Source organism: Bos grunniens, chromosome 11 (genome assembly GCF_055505025.1).
Source record: "Bos grunniens cultivar Pamir isolate PY7600 chromosome 11, Bosgru_T2T1.0, whole genome shotgun sequence".
NCBI classification, from domain to species: Eukaryota; Metazoa; Chordata; class Mammalia; order Artiodactyla; family Bovidae; genus Bos; species Bos grunniens.
Genome location: NC_141175.1, coordinates 1,389,132 through 1,401,303, shown reverse-complemented (window position 1 = coordinate 1,401,303; position 12,172 = coordinate 1,389,132). Strand labels below are relative to the sequence as shown.

The 12,172-nt window shown below is 63.9% G+C and overlaps 1 protein-coding gene across 12 annotated transcripts in view; it reads right to left on the bottom strand.

The window, feature by feature from the left end:
- Window positions 1–12,172, bottom strand: part of EXD3 (exonuclease 3'-5' domain containing 3) — a 75,417-nt gene that overhangs the window by 38,279 nt on the left and 24,966 nt on the right. For 6 of the 12 annotated variants that reach the window (XM_086323994.1, XM_086323996.1, XM_086323995.1 and 3 more), the window contains exons 5-8: window positions 9,173–9,346; window positions 8,685–8,852; window positions 3,701–3,754; window positions 2,279–2,418 (exon numbers count right to left, since the gene is read on the bottom strand). In XM_086323994.1, the coding sequence (XP_086180120.1) occupies window positions 2,279–2,418; window positions 3,701–3,754; window positions 8,685–8,852; window positions 9,173–9,346 (536 nt within the window). Of the gene's footprint in view, window positions 1–2,278; window positions 2,419–3,700; window positions 3,755–8,684; window positions 8,853–9,172; window positions 9,347–12,172 lie in introns of those variants that run through there. The other 6 variants (XM_086323998.1, XM_086323999.1, XM_086324003.1 and 3 more) reach the window with 4 other exon arrangements.

Here is a 12,172-nt window from a genome sequence, read left to right as displayed (position 1 = left end):
CCTTTTCATTTCCAATACGGGCGATCTGTATTTGTATCTTCCTTTCTTAGCATCTGGGATGGGCTTCCCTGGTGGCTCAGATGGTAAAGCATCTGCCTGCAATTCGGGAGACCAGGGTTCAATTCCTGGGTCAGGAGGATCCCCTGGAGAAGGAAATGGCAATCCACTCCAGCACTCTTGCCTGGAAAATCCCATAGACGGAGGAGCCTGATAGGCTACAGTCCATGGGGTTGCAAAGAGTCAGACACGACTGAGCGACTTCACTTTCACTTCTGAGCATCTCTTTATGATCTGTGCCTAAATCAGTTATCTTATTGGGAGTTACAAGATGGCTATTCCGAACTTGATCATTCCTTTCCATGTATTAGCTGGCACAACAGCGTAAAGGAGAGCTTTTCCTCCCCATTTTTCTGCATAAAACACGGTGGGATGTGCTCTTTCTTTTTATAGTCTCTGAAAGAATTTTTGTAAGACTGGTACGGTCTCTTCCTTAAATGTCTGAAGGAATTCACTAGTGAAGCCATCTGAGCCTAAAGACTCACGCATGTTACAAATCTAGGGTATTGTGCTCTGTTACCATCTTTTATACTCTATTCCTGTTTTCATTCTTAGTCTATTCCCTACAGAGCCCTTGTTTCTTTCAGTGGAGAATGGTCTCTAGGAGCCAAGATTTCGTTGCTGGATGTGATCATTCCTACAGGGTGTCACTGCTCCTGAACCCTTTCAGGGCACAGAATGAGAACATCTTTTAAAAAATCATTAAGTTCAGCTGATCAGATCAGATCAGTCGCTCAGTCGTGTCCGACTCTTTGCGACCGCATGAATCGCAGCACGCCAGGCCTCCCTGGCCATCACCAACTCCAGGAGTTCACTAAGACTCATGTCCATCGAGTCAGTGATGCCATCCAGCCATCTCATCCTCTGTCATCCCCTTCTCCTCCTGCCCCCAATCCCTCCCAGCATCAGAGTCTTTTCCAATGAGTCAACTCTTCGCGTGAGGTGGCCAAAGTACTGGAGTTTCAGCTTTAGCATCATTCCTTCCAAAGAAATCCCAGGGCTGATCTCCTTCACAATGGACTGGTTGGAGATCCTTGCAGTCCAAGGAACTCTCAAGAGTCTTCTCCAACACCACAGTTCAAAAGCATCAATTCTTCGGCACTCAGCCTTCTTCACAGTCCAACTCACATCCATACGTGACCACAGGAAAAACCATAGCCTTGACTAGATGAACCTTTGTTGGCAAAGTAACATCTCTGCTTTTGAATATGCTATTTAGGTTGGTCATAACTTTCCTTCCAAGGAGTAAGCATCTTTTAATTTCATGGCTGCAGTCACCATATCTCCAGTTAAATCTAACCCTGAGGATCCTCCCACTTTCTGCCTTGTCTCCCTCCCTCCCCATCTGCATACACTTATTGCTCCACCTGTTTCTCTCTCTTTTCTGACACATAATGAGAGCAATGGCAGCCACGTGCCGTGTGTCTGGCCTGCTGCTTCGTCCGTCCCATAGGAGCTGAAGTCACAGCAGCACCTAGAGACAGAATCAGCCCCATTTTATGGATGAGAAAACAAACCCACAAATGGGAGTGCTTGCCCATGGCTCCAGGAGAGGGAGGGCCCGGGGAGACCTGCCACCAGAGTCCAAGGCCTGACTCTCAGGTGAGATGGTCAGGGCTGTGTGGTGCCAGGACAGGGCACCCAGACGTGGGGCCAATGCTGCCGCCTGCTGACGGACAGATGCCCAGGGAGCCTGGGCAGCCTCAGCACCGCTTCCCCTCACCCACTCCCAGGGAGGTGGAAGGAAGCCCTCTTTCAGATGCCCACGCATAGGTGACACCCTGTGTCTCTGATACACACATGCACACACACAGAGACACATGCACACGCAGGCACATGCACACGCACACACACACATGCACACACATACACACACACATGTGGGCTCCCTGTTGGCATGCAGCCTTTTCTCTGTAACTGCCGGCACTCCAGACAGATTAATTAGATGAAGGAAGGAATGAAGGAGCCAGCACCTGGATAAGAGGTGCGACCTCAGGACTGTGTAAGCAAAGGGCCCCTGGGGAGAATAATTTCTGTTTGATTCAGAGCAGTTAAGTCTCTCTGCCCATGCTGCCAGAGTCAGGCCCTTGGCTCCAGAAGCAGGCCCCTTGCTGACTGGCTGGGACGCAGGTGGGTGAGGGCGGGCTGAGTGTGTGGTGGTTCCCCCATGGGCCTGCTGCCCGACGAGCCCCACCCCCACCCTGGGCCCCATGGAGCTCACCTGGCAACGACCCTGATGTCAAAGCCAGGCTGACACCAGGAGTCCATGAGGGCAAGCAGCCTCTGCTGGAGGTGGGGCAGGCTGTCCATGTAGCGCTCTGCGAGGCCCACCTTGTCCTGCAGGAGCAGGGGCACACACATCTGCGGGGAGACACCCCTCAGGCCGCGGCTCTGCAGCCAGGACCCGGACTCACTTCCAGCGCAGCACAGGGAGTGGCCAGGGCGTCAGGGCCAAAGGGCCCAGAGGCCAGTCTGTGCAACTCGCCTCCCTGGGAGAGCTCAGGGGCCCAGCCGCGTGTTTCAAGGCCTCGTGAAGGCCCACCCCCTGCTCCTAGCTGTGCCCCATGCCCGGGCCCCTGCACACACACACACACACATCCATGTGTGTACACACACATCCCAGTGCACGCACACACATACACATACATCCATGTGTGTACACACCCTCCCCAGTACGCATGCACACACCCCCATCCATGTGCGCACACAGACATCCATGTGCATAGATACCCATGCACAGACATCCATGCTCACATGCACACCCATGTGCGCACACACACACCCATGTACATACACAGATTCATGTGTGTACACACACACCCATGCTCACACACATATGCACACACAGGCCCTGCTGCTCCTTAGGCCATCCCTGGGGGGCTCTGTGGTCACCCTCATCTCTACCATGAAGGATTAGAGGCTCAAACAGGCCTGGGGGCTCCTGGGGGGGCCCTGCTGTCCCCGAGCCGGTGGGTGGGCTGTAGGCTGGGGAGGAGGAGCAGGGTGGACATCAACCACCAACCGCGGCCCTGGTGGCCCAGAAATGCCTGTCGTGCTGAGATGGCACCGGCACATGGCCTGGTGCATGCTTGCAAGACCCCCTAAGCTGCCCAAGCCCCTGGGAGGCCCCAAGGGAGCACCTGGCCATGGTATTGGACCTTGGGAGATACTGGCCACTCCCGTTGAAAGAACCAGATCTCAAAAGGTCCCCTCCCAGTGGACCCACAGAAGTCTCCTCACCTGCCCTCCCCTCCCCCACGTGGTCACATAGGCCAAGCTGTCTGGAGACCAGACGGGACGTGGACCCATCTGCCAGGCCAGGGCTCCAGGTGCACGGTCCTCATGGGAGCTCCCACTCCTGAGAACCCTTCAGGCCACCCCAGAGCAGAAGACGGTGTGGTATGCCGCCAGTGACTGGCCACTTTGTGAGCATGCTATACCAGCGCCCGCTGACAGCTCACAGGCACTCATGGGCCCCTCCCTGCCTTCCTCACATAATCAGGTGGTCACATGTGACTCCTGCCCTCCAGCACCTGAGCTCCACCTGTGTGAACAAAGCCCACAGCTCAGTGGTGGGGACCCTCCCTAAACCATGCTTCTGGGGGCCTGGACACGATCTGATCTACGTGAGAAAGACTCTCACCTTCTCAGCGTCGAGATCTGCCTGCAGCTGCAGCTTCGTGCCTAGCACGATGGCCTGGGAAACACAGAGGGCCTGGGTTGTGCGGGGCCCAGGGGACAAGCAGTGCTTCTGCGCAGAGTGTGCACAGGAGGCTCCCGCCCTCCCCGCAGCCCCCAGTCGCCTCCGGTCACTGGAGGGACAGCCACCGGGCCTGTGCAGTTCCAGCCACGTGGCCTCAGGTGGAGGGGCCTGGAACCAGGAAGCGTCCCAGTCCACAAGCCCCTGTGCCAAGCCAGGCTCCATGTGTGCTGTGGGGTGGCTGGAACAACCCCTGTGTTCCCCCTCACCCAGCTAGGGTTTAACATAGACGGGGCCTCGAGGTGCTTGCTGGGCAGGGGGCCTGGGTCAGGGGTTGCTGATGAGAGGGTGGAGGATGGAGGGAGGAGCAGGGCCCCCATCACCCACCCATGGAGCCTGATGGGGTGTGGACTGCTCTCCCCACTGCTCCTGGGAGCTCTCCCAACTCCCTAGGCCCAGGAGCGTGCTGGGCACCCCCGGGGAGGGCCGGTGGGGCTCTGTGTGCTCTGGACGCCTGAGGGATGGCAGCCCTGACCTGCGGGGCTCCTCCGGACCCAGTCTGAGCGCTTTCCACAAGCCACAGCGTGCGCCCCAAAGCGACTCAGAGTCTGTTGGATGGAGTGCGCTGACCCCAGGTCCAGGGCGGCAGGCAGGGCGGTCGGTGCCTCGGGGGCATGCAGAGAGCTGCCCTGGGATCCATAGAACAAGAGGCACTGAAGCCACGGACTCACAGGCAGCCCCTCGGTTGGGGCAGGGTGCGCGCTGCACGGTCTGCCCTGTCCTGGGCGCGCGACCCTCCCCGGACTCGGCAAACACTGGGCAGCCCTGAGCGCCCGCACGTAGCGCAGGCCGCGCTGCTATTAATAATTTCCATACATCGCGCTCCCATTATGAGCAAAAATAACTGGCCAGGCGGCCCGGCCCCGCCCCCCGCAACTCACAGAAAGGCCCAAAATAGCGGCCTGGGAAAGGCAGCTCCGGCGGAGGCAGGGATCACGGGGCGGGGGCGCGGGGCTGGGGGGCCTCTCCCTGCGCGGCGCTGACCCAGCGCCCCGCGGCCTGGCCGGAGTCCAGGAACTCAGTCTGGGCCAGGCCCCGGGGGGCCCAGGGCCAGGGGAGAGGGGTGCAGGGCTTGGGGGAGGGGAAAGGCGAAATGGGGGAGGTGGGAGGCCAGGGAAGGGGACGCAGGCCTGGGGGCGGGGCTGGGGCGGGCCCAGGTGGGGGAGCGGGGGCGGGGCTGGGGGCGGGGCCAGGTGCCTGCGGGTGGGCTCCTTCCTCAGGTGTCCCTGCAGCCTCACCGGATGCTCTGACCTCTTTTGGGGAGGAGACCCTCAGGAAGTTGAAGGGGCTCTGCAACCCGCCCAGGAAGGCCGGAGTGCACACGCTGGGCACCCCACGTTCAGACCCCAGGCCGTTAGAGCCCGGCCACCAGCGTCCCGGCTTCCAGGCTCCCGCAGGGCCAGCATCTGAACCGGGGCTCAGTCAGGCCAGGCGGCGGTTGAAGAAGGGCCGTGGGTGGGAGGACTGGGGCCTGGGAGCCTCCCGTGCTCCAGGCCAGGCCCCAGGCAGTGGCCCGGTAGAGGACAGCAGAGGCAGCAAAGGGAGCCCCTGACTCCTCACCACTCTCCTGGGCGGCTGGCCTCCATCACCCGAGGGTCCGGCTCCTCAGCAGGCTACCCCCCATCCAAGAACTCCTCTGAGCCCCAGAGCCAGCCTCAGACTGGAGGGGCAGCCTGGGGTGGTGGCCGGGGTCTTGGTCCGGTGGGGGCAAGGGCAGGCCAGGCACTGCCCCTCAGAGCAGCGGGAGGGCAACCTGCAGAGCCCGCCCACCCCAGGCCCTTCTCTGTCCGCCGCACCCCCTTTCCCTCCCTCTTTTCTCTCCTGCCACCCTTCTCCCCTCCCTCCCCCTCCCAGGAGACAGGAAGGCCCAGGGGCCCACTGGGCCGACCTGGCCTGGGTGGCTCACACACTGGCCTGCAGTCAGGGCCCTGGTACAAGGTGCCCACCGGCAGGGCAGAGTGTGGGGGCCATGGAGCGGGGCAGGCAGTGCTCAGAGTCTGGTGGCACCCACCCAGGTGTGTGGTCAAGCCCGCCTGTGAGGGGTGCACACCCCTGGGCACAGGATGATGCCCCCAGAGGGTCTGGGTGCCCTTCTCTTCTGCCTGCTTCCTCCACAGCAGCCAGCCCCTGACCAGGCCCGCCAGAGCTCTCTGTGCACCCAGGCTGCCCTCTTTCGGCCAGGCGGCCTGCGTGGACATGAGGGTGTGGCTGGAGCACAGGGGCTGGAAGGCCATGGACTCCCCCAGGGACTGGCTGAGAAGGGTCCTCTCTGCCCCCCCCGCCCTGGGGGGGGTCTGTGGCCTGGAGGCTGTGGGGGGCACAGGACGAAGAGGGGGCTGTGTGGCCTTATACAGACACGGGAGAGTGCCCTGATGGCACTGCCCAGCCACCATGGTCACTGGGGGGAGGGCTGGCAGCAGAATCATCTCCTCCAGGAAGCCCCACCTCGGTTCTGTTGGGCCAGGCTGCTCATGGCTCACCTGTCACACAGGCCCTGAGGGTGGGGGGATCGCCTGCTGACCCAGGGGCCTGGGACTTGCCCCAGATCAGGCTGGGCAGCCACAGTGGGAGGAGGGTAGGGGACGAGACCAGGGCTGGGCCACCCGGCACCTTGCTGGCATCGCTGACCTCTGCCCAGGAAGCCAAGAGCTGGCTGCTGAGAAGAGGGCTGCCCTGGGCGGGGTCAGGGTGGGGCAGTGGGAACCAGCTCAGGCCCCAGAGCTGCAGCTTTGCTGAAAAGTAACTAAGACCAGAGGGGCTGGGGCAGTGACAGTGGGAAGGGCAGGCATGCCGGACCCTGATGGGCCAGCAGGGGCCGGGGGAGGTGCCCAGACCCGGGTCCCAGACCCCAGGACCGACCTGCCTCCCACCTGCACTGCTTGCCATGGGCTTTCCGCCAAGGGACCTTTTCTTTTTTCTTTCTTTTCTTTTTTTTAAAGCAAAGCTATCTTTTTACCTTGATAAGCTGTTTAAAAAACGTAAATAAAATAACTCAGCAGACAAAAGCGGGCATTCACGCGGCCAGAGCCCGCCGCCGCCCTCGACATGAAATATCGCAGCACATGAAGCCGTGAGTCCCCACTAATCCGAGCGGACAGGCCTGAAGGCGGCCCCTCGGCGGCGCGGCGCGGGCACTGGAGCGTGCACCGCCTGCCGGGCCGGCCCGCTCGGGACAATGGCCTTTCTCCGCACGAGGGGCCTGCGCCGGACAAGAGCGCTCTTTGTGTGCCAGCCCTGCCTCGGAGCGCGAGGGAGGCGCATTCAGCCGCCCAGACGCTCTTTGAAAGGCCGGAGTGTAACAGGAGACGCGACACACCAGCCTGCCTCTTCCCCCGCGGCCCGGCCGCCAGGCCGGCCCCGCACCGCCGCGTTGTGCCCGCGCGTCCTCCGCCCGCCGCGCGCCTCCATTCCAAGGAGCCTCCCCGTCGGGGATGGGGGCGCGGGGTGGGCCTGGGACCGCCTGGGCGCCGGCAGCACCGTCCCCCGGTGTGTGGGGTCGTCTCTGGGCCCCACGAGGCAGCGGCGGAGGCGAGCCCTGGGCGGGCTCTGGACTCCTGGACGCTGGACTCATCTCCCGAGGAGACGGCCCCTCTGAGCCGGCGCCCGCACCTCAGGTGCAGCAGCCGCTTGGATCTCAGCCAGGCGCCCGGCCCCCCGCCCCGCGCCGCTCATCCCGCCGCCGCCCCGCCCACCAACCCCGCGGAGAGTCACCGCCAGAGCACCCGCGGGGCCCCGGGACACCGAGAGCACACCTCAGGGCTCCCTCTTCATCTCGGAACCTTCTGGGTTAAGTGAGAACCAGCTCTGCTCACAGAGGAATCAGCAAAAGCACCGAGCTTCCAAAAGCCGCCCCCTAGTCCTCCCAGAGGCCTCTGCTACTAAGCCCCCAACCCCCCACCCCCGCCCACAGCCAGCCCTACCTCCTACAGCGGAGCAAAACGCCCGCCCTCAGTCCCCCGGCCGCGCGCGCGTCACACACACTGGGAGCCCTGACCCGATGGACACGGCTGAGAGTCTGGGCCCACACCGGCGTGACACCCCACACCCGATCCTCTGAAAAGGACACGTGTTGTGCCAGGGCTGGTCGCCGGCGGGGTTGGGGGGTTGGGGCTGGCAGGATGGTAACAGCGGGGATCTGGCAGGGCCCGAGGGAGTCTGTCCCTCACAGGGTCCCCACCACTCCCCCGACCCAGTCCAGAGTGGCCCAGCAAACAGGCACGGGTGGACCCCACCCAGAGTGCAGGCCCCCAGCTCCAAGGCAGACACCCTACAGACACCTGCACACCGAGGCCCAGAAGCAAAGTGGCCAGTCCTCCAGCCCATCGTCGCCGCGGCCGTGGCTGTAGGGAGGGCCTGTCCTCAAGCAGAGAGGCCTCAGCTCCTGCCCGCGGGCTCCCTGCCTCCAGGCTGTGCCAACAGGGGCCGGGTGAGCAGGAGTAAGTCTGGGCAGGGGCAGGAGGAGAGAGCAGGCCCAGGGTCTGGCCTGGGCCCCGGGGTGGCCTGGGTGGGCAGAGGCTGTGGTGAGCTTCTCCCATCCCCGCCCCCTGCCCCTGCTCATACCTGGGAAGGAAGGACCCTGGCAGGTACTGTAGACCAGGCAGGATGTGGGGGGCTGTGCCCAGACCTCTCAGATGGTCAGTGTGAGGGGCGCCCAGTACCCTCACGCCAGGCATGAACCTGGGCTGATCCCGGGGTGGCTGGTCCCTCGCACCCCATACCTGCAGCCCCTACACAGCCCCCATGGTGGAGGGGACACTTTCAGAGTGGGCGTCTCGCACCCAGCCTGGCTCTCACCCCGCCCGCTGACCCACGTGGAGGCCCGGCCCGTGGAAGAGAGGCCCAGAGCCACAGGGAAGGGCTCGCTCACCTCTTTGAACTTGCCCTCCTGGTGCAGCCGGTGAATGTGAGCCAGCACGGGGCTCCGGTCTGCGTCCTGCAGCTGGAAGATGCTGACCAGTGGCTCCACAAGGCTGGGGGGGCCCTCGGTGAGCAGCCGGACCGCACGGGCCTGCAGCGGCTTCAGTGCTCGGCCGCCCTGGAAGCCCCAGACCCAACCTCAGTGGAGGCGGCAGCTGTGGCTGGGGTCTTGAGGCCTGGGTGGGCCTGGTGCGGGGCAGCCAGTGCCTGCAGCCTCAGGCTGGTGGGTGGACGTTGCGGGTGGGCAGGGGCACAGACAAGGGAGTTGAGGCTGCCTGGCACATGCCTGTCAGAGGCCCAGAGCCCCATCCACCATTGGTGACCCCCGGTGGGCTGCCGGAGCAGGGTCAGGTGGGTGTGGGGCCCCGTGTGGAGGGCTGGACGGGGTGAGAAGGGGTGCGACTTGGGAACAGGCCATGGGCCGAGGGTGGGGCTCACCTGGGCGGGCCCCGGGTGTGGCTGTGCCTGTAGCCAGCGCTCCAGCTCGCGGGCCACCCAGGCCTCCAGCGAGGGGTCCCGTCCCCCACAGCCCCGACTGGCATCCAGCATGTCCAGGAGAGTGGTGAGCGGGTTGTCCAGGGCAGCGAACCATTTCCAGGCTTCCTCCCGGAGCTGTGGAGACGCAAGGCCCCACTGTGGTGAGTCCTCACCGCCAGCCCTCCCACCAGAACGGAGCTGCCCCGCCTTCCCTGCCAGCTGCCCCGGGACTGGGCACAGGGGCCGGCCAGGCGGATGGTCCCGCAAAGGCCAGGCTTGATCCCCGGGCCAGAAGCTGGGTGGCAGCCCCCTGCACCCTGACCGCCCGCGTGGCATGCATGGGATGTGGCAGTGGGCCCAACAAACGACAGGAGACAGAAAAAAGGAAGAAAAACCCAAACTGAAAAGCGCCTTTTGTTTGCTTTTCTAGAGACACATGAGAGCTGAGCGACCGGAACAAGAGCAGCTGTGTCTCCACCACCACGTCCAGGGGACAGCGAGCGTCACGGTGTCCTTCATGTGACCAGCGGGGCCCTGGGCACGGCCAGCCCCTCACCTCCAGCCCCACAGAGGCTGTGCAGGCAGCCATGGGCCAGGGCAGGGGCTGGAGGAAGAGAATCCCCGCTCAAGGCCCCAAAGAAGAAAGGCTTTTCCCAGGAGGCCCCTGTCCTGGGACCGGGGTGTCATGGCGCTGAGTGCGGAGCGTTGCCAGGGGGAGGGCTGCCTCGAGGACCCTGTGAGCCCGCGGAGCCCCCCTCCCGGACACGGGCAGAGCGCAGGGCCAGCTCTTCCCTCTGAGGTGTCCGGTCTCCCCTGGACGGACTCTCCCGTGCCGACTCACAGAGGCCTGGGAAGGGCACGGGAGGTGGCGTGTCCTCCGGAGGTCAGGCCCTGCTCCCTGGCCGGCCCGGGGCTCTGCCCTCGACAGCTGGGGTCAGCTCGCTCACCCTCCCCCAAAAAGCCCTGCAGAGCAGCGGCTTCCAGGGCCCCCGTCCTGCTGCTACTAGACATGGGGCCTCGACCTAAAGCACTCAGAGAAGGGGTCTGGGAAGAGACACTGCTTCACACCCGAAGCGGAAACGGCCGGGCACCTTCCCCAAGACCACTAAGGAGCGGGCAGTCCCCCCCAAACTTCCCCGAGACCCCTGAGGAGTGGGCAGTCCCCCCACCTTCCCTGAGACCCCGGAGGAGCAGGCAGTCCCCCCGCACCTTCTCCGAGACCCCTGAGGAGCAGGCAGACCCCCACACCTTCCCTGAGACCCCTAAGGAGCGGGCAGTCCCCCCCCACCTTCTCCAAGACCCCCAAGGAGTGGGCAGTCCCCCCCACCTTCCCTGAGACCATCATGGACATGGCTGTCACCCGGCCAGGTGCCGAGACAGGAGCTGCGCCCTGGGGGTCTGCAGGCCCAGCTGAGCCCTGGGGGGGTCTGCAGGTCCGGCTCCCGCGGTGCAATCATGAACGCCCGGATCTGCTCTGGTGTGGCCCAGAGAGCACAGACCTCCCTGAAGCCCCTTGAGCTCCCCAGGGCCCTGCTGACAAAGGGCCGCATCTCAGTTCCCCCACCACGTGACTGAGCAGCGGAGACATGGTCATCAGCGAGGCCAGGGGCCCCGCTGCCCTCTGACAGTCTCACCTGGGCCCCGCTGCCCTCTGACGCTCTCACCTGGGCCCCACTGCCCTCTGACGCTCTCACCTGGGCCCCTTTGCTCTCTGACGCTCTGACCTGGGAAAGCGTTCTTTCAGCCCAAGGCCCCTGGCGTCACCCGCTTCCTGTCTGTGTGAGCCTTTCCCTCACAAACACCTCTGCTGTGCTCAGCCCGGGGCTCAGGGCCCACCGTCGGGTGGCAGGTCTCAGCAGGGACATGGCCGTGGCCCCCAGGCGGGCTCCCAGGATGCTCCTGGAGCGACATCCACTCACGTCTTTGTGACTTTAAACCACTGTTCTCTGGCTACTCAGCAGGGCTCTCGAGAACGAAACACGGACTCTCCCTCGAGCATCAAGTGAATGCTCTGTCTGTAAAGACCCCAGGAAGGGACAGGTCTGCGGGGCACCAGGCACAGTGAGCACAGGGGAGACCCCAGCCTGCCTTGGGTACCGACACACAGGGCAGGGGCCCCCAGGGTGTTTGCGCCTGTGCTCAGGGGGTCCGACTTGGGGACGCCTCTGGGCCTGGCCCTCGGCCACCAGAAAGGAGAGCTGCACTGAGATGAGCTCCTGTGAAAACCGCTGGAATCACGAGGAGCACCCACGGGGCGAGACGACCACCGCGGGGCGATCAAAGCTCCAAGAGCAAAGGACGACAAGCTACCAGCTTGGGAATGAAGACAGAAAACAAACACGTCTGAAACTATGAGAGAGAAGAGCAATCAGCCCTAAGTGAAGGATAAGACACAGTGGCCCTAACCTGAGGCTGCGGCCCTCGGGGGATCGCACACACCGGGCCCGGCATCCCCAGCCACGTGGCCCCGTGGCCCGGGCTCACGAATGGCCCCTCGCCCTGCTCCCGGGCGTGCTGGGCACAGCGTCCATGCCGACGGCCCTTCAGGCCCGGCGCTGAGGCTCCCGCTGACCCCTCCCTCCCTCCTTCCCGCCTTCTGGCCCCCCTCCCCTTCCTGACCCCCACCCAGCTGGGACCTGGGCACAGCCCCTCCTTCCTACCCACATTCAGGAGTGAAGGCACGGCCCCCCGACTGCAGTGGGCTTGGGCCAGAGCCCAGAGAGCCTGTTAGCACAGTCGGGTTCCTCCCCGTGGGGCTGGGGTGCGCCCAGGAGTGAGTGTTCCCCGTAGTCTCCAGGGTGCAGGCCTGGCCCCATGTGGGGAGCGCCGCCCTCCCCTGCCTGTCCCCACCCCGGTTCCCCCCTGGGGGGCTCTTAGGCCCCCTGCCTGGCCCCCTCCCGCCCTTTGCCTGTTCCTCTAGCGCCGGCCGATCCCCTCTGAAAGGCTAGACCATAGACCCTG